Raw genomic sequence first — 14,174 nt, 5'->3', positions numbered from 1 at the left:
AACAGTTTGCATGTGAAACTGCTGCAGCTGCTGAATCAAGATTTCCTGCTTCAGCCTCCTGAGGGACGTCAGGTGGGTGATGATAAGATTCAAGGAGAAACTTCTCTGTAATCCCAACCTGCTGATTTATGCGGCACTACGCCGCCGATCAGGTAAATGCAAAAGGACTGAGCACACATCCCAGAGGAACTCCAAAGCTCAGTTTGGTGAAGTCACAGTATAAAATAATAGACAAACGTAGAAGTTGCATCTCAACTTTCAAAGGAGCAGATATGAAGTATTTTCTTCCATCTTTCTGGAAAACATGTCAGCAAGTCTTTGATCATTTTACCTCAACATCTGTAGATTGATTTAACTTGCAGTGAATGCAGTGAGATTGCTTGAAGCGTCGATAGATGATAGAGATATAAGCAAAAAGTTGTTTTTAACTTTGTATAAATAAAAAAGACCACATTTAAAGACAACTCAACTGAATGATATGCATATTTTATTATGCATCATTTTAAGTGCATTGAAACCTGTAGGAATCACATTTTAAATAAACTCCATATTACATCTGAAATGCAAAAAGAAAAGCATTTACTTTAAGCTTTTATCTCACAAATGAGTTCTGCCAGGCCGGCTAGAAATTCAGAAAAAAGGAGATAAAAATCAGATTTTTTTCTTAATTGAGATTTTTTTCAGAATGAGGACTTTGTGAGCTGACCTGGGTTGGACATGCTCCTCTCCAGCATCTTTAGGGTTTCGCCGGTCATGGTGTGGAGCTCGTCCTGCAGCCGGCGGTGGCCGTCCAGCGTCAGGTGCCAGAAGCACGACTTCCTCTTCCCCTCTTTGCAGAGCTGGTTGCAGGTTTTACGGAAGCTGCTGCTGAAGCACAGGTTGTGGCGGATCGTGTTCTTCCAGCCGTCCGGAGCCGTCTGAAAGAAGGGGAAGTGCTCTCTGGAAGAGGAAACGAAGATGAACCACAATGCAAACCAGAAATGTTTTCCAGCACATTTCAAAGATTCTAGACAGAGACTGACGCCCGATCAATTAGTGTAGATTCTCTCTTAAAAATCAATAGAAATGGCTTCATTTTTTCCCCCAATTCTGGTGTCCATCCCTCCCCCTCCCAGTCTAAAAGATAAAAACTCCCATTCAAAAGAGCAGAACCTTCTCAATACAACGTGTGGCAGTGGAAGACGGCTCATTTACTTTTAAAGGGAAGCAGTGTGTCTGCATTCACCAGCTCTGTGGTTCTGACCTGGTGAAGTTGTAAATCTGCTGGACCTTGAGGCTCCCCGTCTGGCTGCTCTTCAGTGCCAGAGCAACCAGGACGCAGTAATTCACCGGCGGACGAGGCCAGCAGCCCGGCTTCAGGGACTTCAGGTCCTGAGAGACGGGAGGACAAAACCAAACAAGATCGATTTGGTGTCAACTTTACATTTACAGAACGACGTTAGAATCCCATTCATGTTCCTCTGGGTCTTCAGAAAATGGTGGCTAGTCTGAAATTTAACAGGTTAGTTCAGATTGATTGGTTCATGATGATTCTAAATTGATTTCTAAGTTTTTGTGAAAGTTTAAAATAAAAGCATAAATACAATGTGAAATTGTAAATAGAAAATACCAATTATGCAAAAAAACCCCAACCAATTAATCTGAAATTTTCTAGAAATAGTCTCAAAATCGGAGTTTCAAAAGTCAAAAAATGTAAATTTTTTCAGCTTTCCAAGTTTTTTCTAGAACATCTGAGATTAATTTAATTTTTTTTTAAATTATTGCCTAAAATTTACTCCAATAAGCCGTTGTAGAAAACACACCAGTAGCTAAAATTTCCACTTCTATCAGCAGCAGCGTTTCCATTACGAATATGCACAAAACTTTGCCAATATTCCGCTAACGTCGAAAAACAATTTTGCATTTGTGGCGTTTCCATTAAATAAGAAAAGCAATTAAAATCAGAGGTGAATAAGTTTGTCCACTCGACAAGTGAAAAAAAAGCAAAACATGCTGAGGCATGATTCATCTTCGCGGTTTGCGCAGCGGCAACATCCAGTTGTTGATCATGTGACTCAGGCGATGGGACAAAAATAAATAAATAAAAAATTATTGCGCCAAGAAAAGTTTTTTTCGAAACTGGCATGTTTATTTTTCAGATATAAAATTTTCTGACAAGCTGCCGTTCTTCCTCACCACGACTTTTGTGATCTTCCCCTTCCGTCTGGTCCGGACTGGTTTGCTGGAATCTTCTTGTATCTGAGAGTTAAAGAGGAGAATAAACAAAGAAATCCACATTAAAACTAATTATCGTGTCTCAAATGAACATTTAAGAGCCTTAACTACAAGAAACATTCAAATATAGTCCTGCCGTTTGATTACATTTGTTTTTACAGCAAGCAGAATAAAGATGGTGTTGATGTGCAAGTCTCTGCTTTCATTTAATTAAAAACTAGCTTCTTAATGACACTTTAGTCTGAAATTGGTCTGACATAGTGGAATAATTTATTTCGCCAATTAATATGTTTCCGTTGCAACGTATTGTTCCACTTAAATTTTATTCATGAGAGAAAATGCGGCTGGAAGCTGAAAATGAGAATGGATTTGATTTTCTGCTCCAATCAGGTAGGAAATAAAAGCTCATAAATCTCCATCAATCACAGGAACAACCGTCAACATTTAAACCAGACAGCTGCAGGTTTGTTCAAATATTTCACACTTGCCAGGAAAACCTTTGAGTGCTTTTGGACTTGGTTCATGCATCATTTTAATGCAGAGCTATAATTTGCACAGTTCTTCTATTTTTTCTACTTATACTTTGTTTTTCTTTGCAGCCTGAAATTACTCTCTCTGCAGAAGATACAGAAAAAGGTAACAAGCTGATGCTCCATCTTCACCACACAAAAAAATGTTAATTGCGCAGATTGCTTAAGAAATTTGACTTTGTGACTCAAGAACCCCCCCCCCAAAAAAACACATGCAAGTATAAATTTCTGAAAATGTAAATCTCACCTGGGATTAAATCCCATCATGAATGAAGGACAGGAAAATGATAAACATTTACTGCATGTTGAAGGGTTTATTTTTGCCACTACATTGCAAAAAGAAAATTTTACCAAGTATTTTTGTCTAGTTTTTAGTTCAAATATCTGAGTGAACTTGAAATTAGACCCATATAACTTACAGTTGGCTTTCCAGCAAGAAATATGAGCTTAATTTAAGGGAATAATTCCTTAAAATTTATGAAAATGTTCTAGTTACAAGTAAAATAATTACCAGTGGCGCTAATATGTTTTTATCAGCATCAAGGAATTATTTATTTTAAACAAGCTCCTACATCTTGCTGAAAAGTTATAGTTTTACTTATTGTAAGTATACTAAGATATTTCCACTAGTAGAGCAAAAATACTTAAGATTTTGTGTTTTTGCAGTGTAGTATATGTAAAAAACTGAATTAAAACAAAAGGTCAGGCATCAGCATTGCATGTTATTTAACTAGGTAATCTTCAGTTCTTCATGCATCTTTATGATTTTTTTTTTCTTTTTCTACAAAACTAAACCCTTAATTTATGCATCTATGTGTTTGATAAATGCTAAAATCCACATGCGGTGCTTTAACCTCCGTTTTTTTATTATTTTTTTAAGTGATTCTCTCAAACAGTAATGTGAGAGTTTGTTACCGTGTGTTTCTCTGTGGAGGAAGCAGAAAGCATCAGCTCCTCCTGATGGGGGCAGGTTTGCGGATCGGATGCGGACGGGCCCTCCACGTCCCCGGGCTCCAGCTGGAGCAGCTGGTCGGCATGACCCGGCTCAGGCTGGAGGTCAGCGTCCGCCTGCACATACCGGACCGGACAGGCGATGTTGGGATTCACCAACAGCCACAGGTTCGGTTTCACAAATGTGTCTGATGGAGAGAAAAAAAAAAGATCAACACGTTGCATTAAAAAAATCTGCAACTTTCATCAGAGGCAAAAGTGGGAAAAATGATAGAATGTCAAAACAAAACATAAATATTTTATAGCTGCTGGTTCAGAACATGAATCTTCTGTTCTGAGCTTATTTTACTTCACAGATTCATAATGGACAGATTGAGTGAAGCTGGATAAAGTTTTTCTGTGTGTGAACTCACCTGATGTCTTATCGTACCAAATGAACTCATCTTTTCTTCTGCAGGCCCTTGCAGAGGGTCTCTGGGCCAAATATTGATCATTCACTTTGTCTTCTGTCAGAGTAGACAAACCTCACTGACACACATATGAATAAATTACATTTTACACACTAAAAAAAAGACAAATCAAGCTCCAGATTCTCACTGAATTTCTCTCTGTGTTGCATCAACAATCAAATATTCATCTGCACTGTTTCCAGTCAGTGGTTGCATGGCAGCTGCAGTTTATTAAAACAATAATAAAAATGTTCACCGTTACAGTTTTGGTCGGTGGTTGTTGCCAGTTTGAGCTCTTTGTCCATGTCCCAGTCGGTCAGACCCACAGAGCAGTGCAGGCCACAGAACCGGCCTCTGGTTTTCAGCTGGAACGTCATGCTTGGACCTGCTTCTGATGGTCCTTCCTCCCTGATGAAGAGGAGGAAAGTGAGGCCTGCAGGCTGTTGATTCAGCAGCTGGAGCAGAACCGCCTGATTGGACCCAATCAGGTCTAATAGAGTCCAGAACAGACGGTTCAACCTGAGGGTGGCTGTTTTATATAACGTTCATTTAATTTGTGATCTAGTTTGAGTGAAAAGCTTCTGGTTTGTGTGGTTTAGTTGTAGCAAAAGTCAAATAAAACTTTATTTTTCCATTGACTAGAATTTAACAGCTTTTACTCAAACAAGATTTGAGTTGATTTGAATTTATTGACACATTTGAAGAAAAGTCCTTGAGTTCAAATACCAAATCATCTTGTTTAACTTTCCTGGTCTGAGCGAACAATTTCCAGAAATTTTTCATAAACATGTTTTAAAATTATTCAAGGATAAACTAAGTTTTGTCACGTAAAGTATCAAACAATATAACAGTCCAACATTTACCACATTCTTATCAACGTAAATTGTAAAATTGTTAAGTTATAGTTCATTTCTTCAAGTTAAACTTCCAAGCTACATCTCTAGATCTACAGAGTTTTAAGTTTTGCTTTGGACTTTAGCAACATTTTCTCCTCTACGATGGAACATTAGAGCCGAAGCAGAAAGAAAAAAAGGAGCAAATTTCAAGCAAAAAAAACTCAGAAATTTGAGATTAATTTCAGAAATTTTCTAGGAAAAAAACAAAGACATTTCTGAGCTCCAAACGTTGGAAAGTTGCAAGAAAAAAACCTGAAAAAAGTTGGAGATTAATCTAGAAAAGACTTGGAGATTTCTGAACTTGAAAAGTCAAAAATTTTGGGAATAGCCCCTAAAATTATGAGATTAATTTGGGAAATTTCCCAGAAATAAAAAAGGAAAATTTGTGGGGATTGAAGTCAGAAAAAAATCAGAAATTTTAACATTAATCAGCTTTTGGTGCGTTATACAAAAAAATATTTAAAAAAATTCTGGAGATTAATCTAAAAATTTCAGAGTTTTTTCTTGCACATTTTCGACGTTTGGAGCTCAGAAATTTCTTTGTTTTTTCTAAAACATTTCTCAGATTAATAGCATTTGAGTTTTTGGATAGAAATGTTTTTTGTTTATTTTTAATCTATAAGGGCCCTGATATACTGTTCTAGTATCTAAACAGTTTAATAATTTTATGTTTCTCTGGATGCTCAAAATTATTTTTAAATTAGATCTTTAGGTTTGAAAAAAGCTGAGTCCTAAGATGGCACAGTTAATGATGCACAATGAAAACCTGGAAACAGAAATATCGATTAATATCACTGCTTGGGAGGGAAATATTAAGAAAATCTATGTATTTAAATCAGAACAAATGTTACTGAAAATACTTTGCTGGATTCATTTTTAATTGGTTGATGTAACGTGAATGAATGAAAAAAGATCCGTTTCTTCAGACTGTTTATTACCGTCACATTAATACACATTTCACAACAACAGAAAAACATTAAGAAATCAAATTTTATACAGCATGAGAACAGAAAATCATATAATCATCTTTAAATATCTATATATCTTTTATAGTTTAAACGTTTTCCATTTAACCACAAGCATTCACTTTGTTCATGTACAGAAACGTGACAGCTCAGCTCTTACTTTAATATTTAACAATAATCAGATTCATTCGTTTTACTCGTCGTTTTGTTGGGAAAAGACAAACGACCGACATGCAGACAAAACACCAGAACAGAAATAAATACGAGCTCTGACGTACGGACAGAGCAGAGGAATGTTTTCTGCTGTGAGCTGGACAGGAACTCCGATTTCAGGGTTTTTATTTTAAGTAACGTCATAAGATGGGAGGTGAGAATCACATCCTGTGATTATCTAAGCTGGAGAAAGAAAAATCAGAAGCTGATGCGTGCCAACTACATCCTGGTTTTAATAAGTTGCAAATCTGGTCTGGAGTTTATTTAAGCGGCTGAAGGACTGGGAGGACAACGAGCTCGGAAAAGTTTAGACAATCACACACACGTGTTTGAAAGTCAAATGGGTTCAAAACAGGAACAAAACGCCTCGGCTGATTTCTTCACACTGAACAACACTAAACCTCACCAAGCAATGGAACCTAGTTTCTGGAGCAAATATCTTATTACACATAAAATAAGAAAACCAACTCAAAAGTGACTTCTTTAACAAGATATAGACACTTGTTTTAAGTCAATAATTCTTTAATATTGATGAAAAAATACTGTTCCATTGGCAGATTATTTATTTCACTGAAAACAAAACATTTTTCCCATCTAAAAGTTAATTCATCTGCCAGTGGAACTAAAACTTTTTCATCAATATTAAGGAATTATTTATTTAAAACAAGTCTCTATATCTTGTTAAAAAGTCACTTGTAAATTAGTTTTGTTTTATTTCAGTTGAACTAAGATAGTTACACTAGAAACTAGACTAAATTACTTGGTAAAAGTTTGTTTTTTCAGTGCAGAGCAGAAAATGCACCACATAGAAAACCAACCTACATCTAGACGAAAGTTTCGGAGCCAATTCTGGATCCAGGTTTTACCCTGAGACCAGATGAAATGACGGGAGGGCGGGCGATGGGAGGAAGGTGGAGCTGAGCGCTCAGAATATTGGGATGTAGTTGTCGATTTTGGCGCGGTGCCGCTGGGCGATGCACTCTGCGATCCACACGATGTTCCTGCACTCCTGCTCCTTCAGCTTGACGTAGGCGTAGAAGACGCTGAAGTGGAACTGGTTGAGGAAAGCCAGCTTGTTCAGCTTCACCTGCAGGAAACAAACAGCAAGGAAATGAAAACTTCCTGTAAAAAGCTACAAAAATGTATTATACTGCAACAGTAGGCTTTCCACGACAACAAACTTTGCTGGACGATAAATTGTCCCAGATGTTTTTGCTGTTTTGAGACTATTTTCAAGTAAAATCATAATGCGTAATAATAAAAGTTTACTGTCTCAGAGATGAATAAACATTTAAATTTGACCTTCATTTTAAATGCACAAAATAAAACCCAATCAAAAAGAAAAGCCACACACAGCTGAAACCATGAATAACATGCATCATGCTGTCTCTGTAAAAATATGCTGATTATTCTGCAGAATGCTTAGCTTTACGGTTTATTCTGAATTTTGACACTGAGATAAAAAAAAGTTTTCCTCTGTTTTACATCAAATGTCAGATTTTGTAACAGATTTGGTTACAATTATTTTTCAGACTTTTATTTTCTTTTACTTTGTAACACATGAGGAATCAAACGCCGTGTTGATGGCAGTTTGTGAGAATAATAAATGCATCTCCTCTGAATCCAGGTAAACACTTGAGGTCTGGGCCATTTTCATTGTTTTTGTCCAGAATGAAGGGAAACAGAGAGTCTGTTTCATCCAGAGTTTCATCAGAAGGCATCAGGATGAAGTTTTGTTTCTTGTTTTTTTGTGTTCAACACTATAAAGGACTACCTGGACCAAAGCCCGTAAACATTTGGTCCTAAAGAATCGCAGGTCAATGTCTCAGCGACAGCAGAACAAATATTTCAGAGCCTTGATTGTATTCAAGACTGTAAATATTTTACATCTTCAAAACAAAAACACTGGAAACACAAACCATCAGAACCAGATGCTGAGACGATCCAGGTCATCAGGATTTGACTAGACTAAACTAAACGGGTCAAAGCTGTTTGAACCAGTTATCAGTGTGAAAGCTTCAAATGCAGTTGGAAAAACCTAAACCGGGATGCCAAGTTTAGGTTTTAAATACAATAAAATCAATCTAATGTTTAAGATTTGAAATTCGTTTAACAATTTCCCACAGAAAACTGCTGAGTGGCTCAAGTTTTCTTCTGTTTTATTAGAAAATCGTGTGCACTGCTGCTCAGCTGGCTGAAAGAAGGCTGTTTCTTTCTCGCTTACAACAAAGACATATTTTCATCTTAAAATGTGTCAAACCTCAAAAACCAGACAGTGGTTAAAGTGTCTGTTTGACACAAACTGATGATGTCACATAAAGTGAAGCTAAGAAACAGAAAAATAATGTTGATCTCAGAACAACAAAATATAGAGTTAAATAGTAACCGCTCTAAATAATATGACCTTTTTCCACCATTAGGATTCACTATGTATTTACTATTTATTCACTGGAAAATGTGACTGTTTCTGGCGTTCAAGCAACAGAAAGAAACAGGGACACATTTCTGTAATTAGTAGTAATTTTATTTATGACTACTTAGATTAAAATCTAGTGTTAAATCTACATTACTTCTGGATAAATTTGATTCCTATCATTCTGGATTCAGATCAAATGTTGCTATTTATGAATAATATACCTGGCAGATTACTTCCTTGATTTATGAAAGAGCTGCATATGACGGCGTGTTTATGAGCGAAAAGCTGTCCCGTTGCCTTTAATGACCTTCTCCTGGTGAAATGTGTCCCATGACTGTGACTCAGAGTGAAGAGAGGTTCTCGGACCGAGCCAGCTCCTGTTAAACGCAGGAATAATGTGTCAGAAAAAGTGACTCACCTCGTGCTCGAAGAAGCGGTCCTCCAGGGTTTTATCTCCCGGGTTGCTCCCAGCGCCTTCAAACAGCAGCTTGTATTCCTGGAAAGAGGAAAAAATCAAAAACAGTCAGACGGAGATCTGAGCTTTTTTTACTGGGATATTCTGATAATCAAGGGATGAAAAGTAAAGCAGCGATGTGGGAAAATAAAATTAAAAACATTAAGAACTCCTTTAGATGTGTGAATTTTTTTTTTTTTTAAACTTAAATGTGGTGGAAACGTGTGGAGTGAGGCAGCGCCCCCTGGTGGAACTACTCTGTAATCTACTTATTGCCAATTATTTTCTTTGTAATGATTTAAACGAACTGAATATATTCACATCTTATTCTTCGTTAGGTTATTTATTTTTCACGAAAAAAAAAATTAAAATAAAAAAAGAATAACCAGTTACATTTCCTTGAGTAACTTCTTTGAAGACATTTACTTTTAGGAGTATTTTTACTACGTTGTAGTTTAGGTCATTTTATTATGAAGTATTTCTACTCTTGTGTAAAATTCCTGGATTTTCTACCCACTGAATGAAAAACAAACATGTTTTAACCAAAATTCACCAAACACAAACACACACCAGCTGTTTCTGTTAAAGTTTCAAAAGTTTTTTTATTGAAAGAAACTGATTTGGAAAATATTTATTTTGCCTGATTTTGTTATTTTTTGTTATTTATATGAATTATTGTCATTTTGGTCCTTTAAATACCAAAACTCCCACTTAACTTCACATTTTGGTGCATCTGATGATATAATTCTTAAATATTAACTGATTGATAATTTGATCAGTTACTCTGTACTTGAGTAAACTTTTTTACCAAATACTTTTTTTAGTCTTACTTGAGTAATTTCTTAGATGGTTACTTTTTACTTTTCCTTGAGTGACAGCAGGTTGAAGTAGTGCTACCATTTTTGGGTGCTCTGCCTTCCTCACCAGTCAGACTTTGAGTTTTAACTAGAAAACCAGAGTTGATTTTGCTTCGAAAAGGAAAATAAGACCCACCGGGTGAATCTCATTATGAATTTAAACAGATGATGACGTATTGAAGGTTTCTGGACTTACAGGATAATAATCAGCGACCGCCTTAACCTGCTCGTAGTCGTCGGCTCTGGCCAGCTGCGCCAGGCCTTCTGGGTAAAGTTTGCCGCAGTGCGGGAAGAGCTTGGCTCGGTCCTCTTTGGACAACTCTGTGCCGAAGGAGTTGATGGTGATGATAAAAGCTCGTCTGTCAGCCTCAAACTGCAGCAGAAACGGGAACAAAAACCAAAAGTGAAACCAAACACTGTACTTTCTATTACTAGTGGCAAAACGACAAATATCTGGATGCTGGATTACTCTGTAAAGTAAACACTGACCTCCAGAATCGGACACATGGTGTCTGCGGTCGTTCCTCCCAGATTAGAGCAGAACTTGTAGAAAGCCTCCAGATAAGCCTGAAAACACACAAACATCTTTTAGGAACTAAATGAACAGAAATAAACACAGGAATTATATTTTGTCTATTCACACTCAGCTAAAGTTTTCAGTGCATAATAAATGAAGCATCAGTGTAACAAGAGGATTTACCTTGTAGAGAGTGTTACGGATGATTTCAATGTTCATTTCATCCAAATCCTGCTCAGATATACAATCCTGGAAAAAGGCAGCTGGACAAAAACACAACAACATCCATCAATATGAGACTCGTCTGTGTTCCTGCCTTCAATCAGGAGCTAACGCCGCCTCACATACCCAGCGGCGTGTCCACCAGGATGGCGTTGTAGAGCTCAGCGGGGGTCTGGGCGATGTTGACCGCCTCCATCTGCTCGAAGCTGCCCAGCGGGTGACACTTTGGGACGAGCTCAGAGATGGCCCTCTGGTGCAGCGTGCCGGTGATCAGCAGGATCACGTTATCAATCATGTAGCTGTACCTGCACAGCACCAGAAATGTGGCTTTAATCAAACGATTAATCAGATTAATCGTTTACTGAAATCATTGTCAAGTAAACTAGTAATCAATTAATTGTTAACTGGAGCTTAGATGCACAAAAACTAATTTGCTGACAGAATAACACTCAGAGCAATAATTAAGTCAAAGCTGTACATAAATATGTACATTTTGCATTTAAGATAAAAATTCTGTTGTCTGTATCAAATTATTAATTGGTAATTTTAGAAAATCCCAACAGATCAGAACTACATTGTATTGATGTTAAGTCAAGCAGAAAGTATTTTAGCTTTTCACATGTTGATGCAAAAAGATGCATCATTTGATGCAAATCATGACACGTTCAGGCAATAAAATGTTTATCTTCATATTTAAAAAAGAATTGTTTGTTTGCATCTTTTAATGTATTTCTTACATTGTATGAAAAAGCTTCAGGGAAAAATCTGCAGAATGTACCAAATTTTCATCCAATTAATCATTCTAATTATCAATAATTAGCGATTATTGGGACTTTAAAACACATTTTTTTAATGTGGTAGAGCACTTAGATCATCTATCTTAAGCAGAACTTTAATTTAAATTAAATTTATGATTAAATTTAATTTAAATTAACAACATTCAATTTCCCTTTGGGATTAATAAAGTCATTTTGAATTTGAAAGTGCATTATAATGTGAGACAGGAAACAGTGAGAGGTGTTGTTAGATCAGATTCAATATGGCGGATTTCCACTTACGTGATGAAATCCATAAAACTGGCCAGAGGTTCGTACGACTGGTTCCTCATGTGGCGAAACTCCACCACCATCTTCTCCTTCAGCTTGTCGTCGATGACCGACACGGTGAGCGGAGACGCCTCGTTAGCGAGGAAGCTGCCGTAGTCGGTGCTCTGCAGATGGAGCTTCAGGTCTGCAGGGAGAACAAAGACAGAATATGGAGATTAACATGTACTGGGAGGGACGAGAATGTGCTTACACGAAAACATTTAGGTAATTAATAAGGTGATGTTAATAAAAATCTATTCAGAGCAAAAGAAAGTCTGACTTCAGGAAAATCTCAAGTACTTTTCAAGTTTCTCTACTTGTAAAATTGATTGAAACAAAATTATATTGTTCGATATTTTTCAAAATGTGACTTATCTATATTAATCCTACATTCCTGTACAATACTGAAGTTTTTGTCATATTTTATTGTATTTTCCATTTTATGGAGTTTTATCAACACATTTTATTATGAATGTTACCCTTCTGCTGGAAATACAGAGATTCTTAAGTAGAAGATTGTACTCTTAATTTGCTTGAAAATAAATGTTTTTATGCTTTTGACAACCAAAAATCACATATGAAACTGTCACTACAGAGGTTGTAGTTTCAAAAATAAACAGACTTGAAAAGAGAGAAAAAATCTGCCAAAATAAAATAAACTTTAATAATAAATAAAAATTAAATGCAACAAGTGTTGAGATTAATCCAATTTCAAGGTTTCTCGTGGTAAGCACAATAAGACCCACAAGGATGCAAAAACAATCAGCAATGGGTAAAAAACAGTTGTCCTTATTTTAAAAATAAAAGGGGTCATACCAAACATATTAAAAATATTTGGCTTGACCTCATTTTGAAATTTGCTACCAACAGATTGGTTCAATTAGTAAATCTATTGTGGTTGGGAATAAAAACGAAGAAATAATTTTGGAAACTGTAATATTGTAAATAAGAGCTGAATATCTGAACGTAAGCTTTAACAGGGATTTATTTGTAATCTGAACAGAAACCCAGTAATGGCAGTGGAGAAAGAAGCATCTTCACTTCCTCTAAAAAGCCCAATAATCTCGGGAACAATTTCCTACATTTACTGACTAGCCAGCTAACATAGACATGCTAACTAGCATCGACGAACGGGAAGTTCCTCAATCGTTTAATATTTTCAGTCCACATTATTATTATTATTTGATGCTTATCGACTATTATAAGTAACAATTGGGTTCTGCATGTTGCATGTCTGCAGTTAAAAGCCTTAATTTCCTCATAGAGAGCTGATGTTAGCTTTTAGCCGTTAGCTTTGGTCTCCTTTATCTCACCTTCCAGAGTCTCGCATTGAACCAGGTTTAAGTAATCGCCCTGGGACAGTATTCCAGCTTTGAAGCCCCTGACCAGGCCCTCCAGGTAGCCGTTATCGACGTTAAAATACAGCTCGGAGAAAGGCATCCTGGCCGACCGTCAGACCGTCACTGCCGCTGGGGAACCGTCAGTCCTGCTAAGAGTTAGCGTCAGCTGACTGAGCCACGTGACCGTCATCTGATCCGTCACCTGCTCGTGCGTAACTTGGAGTAAAGAGGCAGTGACGCAGATCGACCAGTAGGTGGCAATAATATCCTCACTGCTCGCTGCCATGTTTTCTAGTAGTATGTGCTGGCCAAATGAACAGTATTTAGTTTAGTTTATTGTTTATTTTGAACATGATTGGAAAATTAAAGTGTAAATAAAACAAAGAATGATCATAAAAACATATAATCAATAGAGATTTCAAACTATTCACAGAATTTGTTAAAACCTACTTAGTATCTCAAAATCAAAATTGCCCCAGTCTCATGTTGATGATCCTACTGAAGCCATTAACCATTTTTTTAGACTCTCAACAGCAGTTTTTAGCTTATGTCATAATAAATGAATCATGAATTTACATACTGCATTATGTATACGCATTCAGTACAGAAGATGCAAATATATGATGTATGAATAGTCAGACCCTAGATAGTGATAGTGGGGCTATAATGCTGAAACTTATTGAAACAAAGCAGATTGGTGTATTCATTATCTAATAATTAATAAAAGTAAGAATGTAAATGTGAAGAAGCATTTAGCCGTCAATCTTTAGACAAAAATCACAAGGAAGTGGCAATGAATGTAATAAAATGACCACAGTATGTTTATGTTTTAGCTGTATGTTTTACAGCTAAAACATAAAGACAAAATCATCAGGTGAAATAACTCTCTCTTCAAGATCAATATTTCCATGAATTCTCCGCTTTCACTGTGATCTGGAAAAGTTCTGGTAGAAATTTAAATGCACTCATCATGGGAATAAATGTCACATTAATTTTGTACTTTAGTTGATTTATTTGAACCATCATTTGTGCATGGCAGAATGATTTTATACAACACAACTTCTG

The 14,174-nt window shown here is 36.5% G+C and overlaps 2 protein-coding genes across 2 annotated transcripts; both read right to left on the bottom strand.

Moving 5' to 3' along the window:
- Positions 1-470: 470 nt before the first annotated feature.
- On the bottom strand, positions 471-5,205 carry foxr1 (forkhead box R1). The gene is made up of 7 exons (XM_032560020.1): positions 4,401-5,205; positions 4,109-4,201; positions 3,660-3,883; positions 2,176-2,238; positions 1,244-1,371; positions 707-939; positions 471-622 (listed from the first exon to the last, which is right to left on the bottom strand). The coding sequence occupies exons 1-7, from the start codon at positions 4,519-4,521 to the stop codon at positions 585-587; spliced, it is 900 nt and encodes a 299-aa protein (XP_032415911.1). The 5' UTR covers positions 4,522-5,205; the 3' UTR covers positions 471-584.
- A 748-nt stretch (positions 5,206-5,953) lies between these two features.
- On the bottom strand, positions 5,954-13,286 carry atp6v0d1 (ATPase H+ transporting V0 subunit d1). Its single transcript, XM_032560047.1, has 8 exons — positions 13,083-13,286; positions 11,743-11,914; positions 10,811-10,989; positions 10,646-10,725; positions 10,435-10,512; positions 10,142-10,318; positions 9,053-9,130; positions 5,954-7,305 (listed from the first exon to the last, which is right to left on the bottom strand). The coding sequence occupies exons 1-8, from the start codon at positions 13,207-13,209 to the stop codon at positions 7,144-7,146; spliced, it is 1,053 nt and encodes a 350-aa protein (XP_032415938.1). The 5' UTR covers positions 13,210-13,286; the 3' UTR covers positions 5,954-7,143.
- Positions 13,287-14,174: the final 888 nt, after the last annotated feature.

The sequence above is a fragment of the Xiphophorus hellerii genome, chromosome 4 (assembly GCF_003331165.1).
Source record: "Xiphophorus hellerii strain 12219 chromosome 4, Xiphophorus_hellerii-4.1, whole genome shotgun sequence".
Lineage (NCBI taxonomy): Eukaryota > Metazoa > Chordata > Actinopteri > Cyprinodontiformes > Poeciliidae > Xiphophorus > Xiphophorus hellerii.
Note: the sequence above shows the minus strand (reverse complement) of the source record. Positions and strands in the feature narration are given on the sequence as shown.

What these genes read in the sequence shown, in the direction of transcription:
- foxr1 (XM_032560020.1), bottom strand. Translation starts at nt 4,521, where the DNA reads ATGACGTTCCAGCTGAAAACCAGAGGCCGGTTCTGTGGCCTGCACTGC. An exon ending in TTGGTACGATAAGACATCAG is followed by an intron (nt 3,884 to 4,108) that starts GTGAGTTCACAC and finishes TCTCTCCATCAG; the next exon opens with ACACATTTGTGAAACCGAAC. An exon ending in GGAAGATCACAAAAGTCGTG is followed by an intron (nt 1,372 to 2,175) that starts GTGAGGAAGAAC and finishes CCCGTCTCTCAG; the next exon opens with GACCTGAAGTCCCTGAAGCC.
- atp6v0d1 (XM_032560047.1), bottom strand. Translation starts at nt 13,209, where the DNA reads ATGCCTTTCTCCGAGCTGTATTTTAACGTCGATAACGGCTACCTGGAG. An exon ending in TCAATGCGAGACTCTGGAAG is followed by an intron (nt 11,915 to 13,082) that starts GTGAGATAAAGG and finishes TTCTCCCTGCAG; the next exon opens with ACCTGAAGCTCCATCTGCAG. An exon ending in ACCGCTTCTTCGAGCACGAG is followed by an intron (nt 7,306 to 9,052) that starts GTGAGTCACTTT and finishes TGTTTCCTGCAG; the next exon opens with GTGAAGCTGAACAAGCTGGC.